Source organism: Clinocottus analis, unplaced genomic scaffold (assembly GCF_023055335.1).
Source record: "Clinocottus analis isolate CAN_PGR_092001 unplaced genomic scaffold, fCliAna1.0.p SCAF_20, whole genome shotgun sequence".
In the NCBI taxonomy this organism is placed as follows: Eukaryota; Metazoa; Chordata; class Actinopteri; order Perciformes; family Cottidae; genus Clinocottus; species Clinocottus analis.
The window spans coordinates 1,115,208-1,120,953 of record NW_027175932.1 but is presented as its reverse complement, the minus strand read 5'-3'; the positions used below and the strand labels follow the sequence as shown (position 1 = coordinate 1,120,953).

The window sequence follows — 5,746 nt, the reverse complement described above, 5'->3', positions numbered from 1 at the left end:
TATAAATAAGTATTTTTTACATTGAGGTGTTTCTTGTACAGGACAGGATCTGACTGCTTCTTCCAGCAGTGATGAAGTCATAGTAAAATAGTTTAAGCAGCACAAATACAATAATACATACATGTTGAGTACAAAGAATGTACTTAAATACTACTAATAAATAAACCTCATTGGACCGTTGACTCTGGCGTTAGTGTTGAGCGCCTCCTGCTGGCTGCACCAGGAAGTCCCTTCAGCCAGTTACAGGACAACATGACAACTTTTCGGTCGTTTTGTGTCTCTTTTTTGTAATTTCTAATCTATTTTCGGTAAATTTGAGTCTCATTTTGGTTGTTTAGAGTCCTCTTTTGGTCATTTTAATCTATTTTTGGTCATGTTGAGTCTCCTCTTGGTCATGTTGAGTCTTTGTCTTTCTGCTCGTTTAGAATCTCTTTCTCGTTGTTTTTTCCCCCAATGAACCAATAACCCGTCCTGAAGAGAAATGAAATAAGTGGGATGACATGTTTCATTTGTTAATGAATAACGAGCCATAAGTAATGTGTTATCTTGAGAAGTGAGCTCACCTGACAATAAAACAACAGATAATTCATCTATCCATTAAAGGAAATATATGGCTAATAAAACAAATGCTGCTTTATATGACTCTTTTATAAAACCTTAATACGTTCCTACAGTTTCCTCTGCGAATATACTAAAATATCTCTTCCTATACTATAATAGACAATGTACTGCATACCTGTAGTGTTATACGCAGAAGGAAGCACCTTGTGTATACACATCTTATTATAACTTTACATTTACTTAACTGTTATACATATAGGAGCCTGTATTTTTTATTTTACACATACAATTATGTTATTGTTATTTAATCATACCGCTAAACACGTATTATTGTAGTGTGTTGGTGAGTTATTTTAATGTATTCTTACGTTTTGGGGCTTTGAAGCGTCGAACTCTGACGATGCCCTCGTTTCCCAGTTGTCCCTGAACGCACCGCCCCGTCAGTTGGAGTAACCTGCTCCGGCCTGCGTCAACAACCGTTGTGTTTGACGCGTTGCATCTGCACGTTACCGGGATCAAGACCCTCACGGAGGACCGGTGAGTCCGCGCGCCAGCGCGTTACCAACGCCAGAGTCACGACCAAGATTATTAGCGATAATAATCTCATGCTGAGCTACCGGGGCTGGGGACGCTGACACGCAAATGCACCATTAGCGTAATCTAACTGCGCCCATTATCGGACGCGGGCTCCGTCCGTCGTGCTATTTCTTCCCCTTTCTCACGACCGAGCCGCCGCGCGCGCTCACCGGCAGCGCCGCGGCCGCGTGCCCCTGTTATTAAAGTCATATTTATGAATGATGAAGCCCCGGTTTTGTCCCGAGTAACGTGAGGGAGATGAGACAACCGTCATACGGGTTCGAGCGTTGGCCGATAATGGAATCGGGGCTCGTTATTAACGGGCAACACCGGCTGTGTGTGTGTGTGTGTGTGTGTGTGTGTGTGTGTGTGTGTGTGTGTGTGTCAACGTTCCAACGGACGGAAACGGGGCTTCCCGCCTCGTTGTTAACGGGATTAACGGGATATGCTTCAACATGTTCTAAAAAAGATGGAAACGGGGCTTCCCTCGTCGTTATTAACGGATGCACGTTGTCACGTGACGTCCCGATGACGTCACGCACGTCGGCAGGAAACCACGTGAATGAACGGAGCGTAACATAAATAAATACAAATAAATAAATAACGTTACGAATAAATGAATCGATCCTCAGTTACAACACATTAGGACACAAAACAACAACAATGTATTGATGCAACGTCATGTTTTTAATCATATAAATGAGTATTTATTTATACACATTTATTAATTAAGGTCCAAATACACATATAAAACACATATATTTTAAAATACTAGTAAAGATATCTATAATCTATGTTTCTATTCTTTCTATAAATTAGTTATATTATTAATATTATTATTTAGGCTGCATATGTTCCTTTAAACGAGCCGAGCCTCCAGCAGGAACCAGACCCTCACGGGTCAGGTTACGCTGGAGGGGGAGGGGTGTGTGTGTGTGTGTGTGTGTGTGTGTGAGAGAGTGTGTCCCGTCCCTGTCCATCAAGTGTGTGAAGTGTGTGTGTCACTGTGTCCATCATCAAGTGTGTGTGTGTGTGTGTGTTGAGAGAGTGAGTGTGTGTGTCCGTCCCTGTCCATCATCAAGTGTGTGTGTGTGTGTGTGTTGAGAGAGTGAGTGTGTGTGTCCGTCCCTGTCCATCATCAAGTGTGTGAAGTGTAATACATTATGTGTGTGTGTGTGTGTGTGTGTGTTTCACTTTTACTGTCCATCTAGTTTAATGGGGGATACATTTTATGTGTGTGTGTGTGTGCATTTGATTTTTTTATTAACTTACTTATTCATCTGTTTTGCTGGATATGAAATAATACAAATTAATAACATCTCATGAGCAGTTTGAGTCAGCAGATCTTGGCGTATCAAAGACTCACAGACTCTCAGATGTCCGATTGTCCTTGAACGCGGCGCCGTCAGCTTCAGAGAAACTTTGACCCAAACAGTGACGAGCCTGAATGTTTAATCATCAGAAGTTACAGAACCAGATCGGTCTTTAAATAAGTTTTAGTGACGCTTTCTGAGTCACACCGGCTTTATTTGTCTTCTGGAGCAAGTCGCTGAATTTCACCTTTTGTGTGTGTGTGCTCAGTGGGGTACACACCCACTGAGCACACACACACACACACGTCATGCTGAGCAGGTGAGACCGGTGTGCTGTCACAACACCTGCTGAGGGAGGAAAACAAGAGGCGGGGCCAGAAGCAGCTGTCACACAGAGTTCAAGGACATGAGGGTGACGATGATGATGATGACGATGATGAGGATCTCTGGTATGAGAATAGACCGGATGCTCAGTGGAGGAGCTGTCCGTCACTCCCTTGTGGGGCGTGAACTTCCTGTCGGCTGCAGAAGTTACTTAGTTTCTTATCGACGCTGAGATTATTGTCCTCATGAATATCTCCACGATTGTGGATCATTGCATGTAAAAGTGCAACGTATGAACTCACTAAACCCATAAATTCATGTGGTAACACGACCCAACGGCACATTTAACCCTCTCTCTCTCTCTCTCTCTCTCTCTCTCTCTCTCTCTCTCTCTCTCTCTCTCTCTCTCTCTCTCTCTCTCTCTCAGTGTGAAGCTGTGAGTTCCTCCAGCGTCTCGTCTGCAGCAGCACGATGGTACAAAACACTTCTGATCTCGACTACATCTTCAAGGATCTAACAACAAATATTACTGACTCGTGTGTGTGTGTGTGTGTGTGTGTGTGTGTGTGTGTGTGTGTGTGTGTGTGTGCAGTGTGTATGATGTCCTCCAGCAGCTGCTATGTCCTGCAGCAGCGGTCATGGTGCAGAACACCTGGAGGGCTTCCATGAGGTGAACTTGTCGTCTCCCACCACTCCTGACCTGCAGGTGGGTCGTCGTCTCCTTCAGCTCATGTCAGGGTGTTTTCCTCTCCTCTAACTCTCTGGCTTCCTCTCAGAACCAAGCGGAGCAGCGCCCCCCCGCCCGCCACAGCGCCCCACCCGCCTCCCTGTACCGCACACACTCCCTGGGAGCGCACCCCGCTGGCCGCCCCGCCTCCCTGCGCGCCGACCAGCTGCCCACGCAGCCCGTGTACTCCACGCCGCGGCAGAGCCACAATGGAAGGTAACGAGCGATGACATCACACATCAGCTCTAGGAGCTTAATAGTCGACGAGTATTGAGCAGAAATGTTGAATCATCTCCTCAAACGTGAGGATTCTTCTCTTTTATCGGTGTTTGAAGGAATATTAAAGTCAATAAATCCCAGGTGGAGTTGGATAAACACAATAAAAAAACAGCTGTTGGACACTTACTTGTACAATAAAATATATTTATAAATTTGATTTAAACATAATACTTCAATGAAGAAAAAACGGTAAAAAAAACATAAATAAAAAATGACTAAATTTGCTTTTGTACATTTTGTTCTCAGACAAAACAAAGTTTCAGTCAGCGTTTTTCTCAATTATCTGCAAATTTCTTCTGCCAGTGTTCCCGGCCAGGAGGCGGAGTTCGCCGAGGGCCACTTCCTGTCTGGGGAGAGCCACTTCCTGTCCGGTGAAGACGGGGAGGAGGTCGGCGCGCTGAGCGACGGCCTGTCGGGGATGGAGGTCCGAGAGCGAGGAACCGAGAGGCTGAAGGAGGAGCTGGCCAAGGCCCAGAGGGTAACACACACACACACACGCAGTGCGAGTGTGTGTGTCAGACTTCACGCTCATTGCTTTACGTTGACATCATGCATTCATTTTATTTTTGCACATTTGTTATAATTTAAAGCTCAAACATTAAAAAATGTATTTTATTTTATTCATCTTTGTTTGTTGTTGCCATGCTATGATTTCACTTTCATGCGTTTTCATTTGGCGGTTGTTGTTTTTTGTGTTGTTTTCGGTTTGTGTGTGTGTGTGTGTGTGTGTGTGTGTGTGTGTGTGTGTGTGTGTGTGTGGGGAAGGCGCTGCTGTTGAAGGATGAGGAGTGTGAGAGGTTGTCTAAAGTCAGGGACCAGCTCGGCCAGGAGCTGGAGGAGCTCACCGCCAGCCTCTTCCAGGTCGGTTCCTCCTCTCCTCCTTTGTCCGTCTCCTCAGCTCCTTCTCTCGTTTCCTATCTCCTTTCCTCTTGAAGAAACGGCCGAACTAAAACTGGACAATTTTTTGTTTTTTATTTAAAGAAACGACAACGAGTCACACCGGATCGCCTGCTGTTGGAGTCTGTTCCTCCTACATTACCCACAATGCAAGCTTGCTAGTAGCTCACGTAGCCTTTAGCCTACATTACCCACAATGCACAGAGCCTCTGGTCTCCTTCCCCAAAAACGACACTTTGTTTTGAGTCGACTGACATTTCTGACCTTTACAACGAGTTCTTTTCTGTTCCTCCTCCTTCACACCAGGTGCTGGTCCGATGTGTCTGTGTGTGTGTGTGTGTGTGCGTGTGTGTGTTTCCTGTAGCCTGTATACATGAATGCAGCAACATTATGATTCTTATTTCTGTTTTAATAAATATCATTTGAGTACATTGTTCTTTTTAAAGATGCTCTTTTGTTGTTGCTGCTTCACTACGGAAACAAAACTAAACCACAGCTCTGATGAAAATATCCAAACGGGTCCGATGACGTGTGTGTGTGTGTGTGTGTGTGTGTGTGTGTGTGTGTGTGTGTGTGTGTGTGTGTTTTGTTCAGGAGGCGCACAAAATGGTGCGAGAAGCAAACGTCAAGCAGGCGAACGCTGAGAAGCAACTGAAGGAAGCCCTGGGAAAGGTGACGCCTCCGAACACTCGACGTCTCAGGTCACGTGACGAGCTTTTCTGTCGCGCTATTGGTTCTCATTGAACTCGTCTCCTCCCGCCTGCAGATCGACGTCCTGCAGGCGGAGGTCCAGGCCCTGAAGACGCTGGTGCTGTCCTCCCCGACCTCGCCGCTGGGCGAGCTCCCCCCGGCAGGAGGCGGGGCCAAGGCCCCCTTCAGGAAGGGCCACAGCCGCAACAAGAGCACGTCCTCCGCCATCATGGGCACGCAGCCCGACCCCTCGGCCACGCAGCCCATCGTGCGCGAGTGCAGAGAGGTGAGGACGATGATGATCACACCCTGGTGGCGTGCGTCCTGTGTGTGTGTGTGTGTGTGTGTGTGTGTGTGTGTGAGAGTGGGTGTGTGGGGG

The 5,746-nt window shown here is 46.4% G+C and overlaps 1 protein-coding gene across 3 annotated transcripts in view; it reads left to right on the top strand.

Annotated features, from left to right (window-relative positions):
• Positions 1-993: 993 nt before the first annotated feature.
• rab3ip (RAB3A interacting protein (rabin3)) overlaps positions 994-5,746 on the top strand; it is a 7,804-nt gene continuing 3,051 nt past the window's right edge. For 2 of the 3 annotated variants that reach the window (XM_068586955.1, XM_068586954.1), the window contains exons 1-8: positions 995-1,098; positions 3,202-3,248; positions 3,367-3,480; positions 3,551-3,717; positions 4,084-4,258; positions 4,546-4,641; positions 5,272-5,349; positions 5,444-5,653. In XM_068586955.1, the coding sequence (XP_068443056.1) occupies positions 3,394-3,480; positions 3,551-3,717; positions 4,084-4,258; positions 4,546-4,641; positions 5,272-5,349; positions 5,444-5,653 (813 nt within the window). In that variant the 5' untranslated portion in view covers positions 995-1,098; positions 3,202-3,248; positions 3,367-3,393. Of the gene's footprint in view, positions 1,099-3,201; positions 3,249-3,366; positions 3,481-3,550; positions 3,718-4,083; positions 4,259-4,545; positions 4,642-5,271; positions 5,350-5,443; positions 5,654-5,746 lie in introns of all 3 variants that reach the window. The other variant, XM_068586956.1, reaches the window with a different exon arrangement.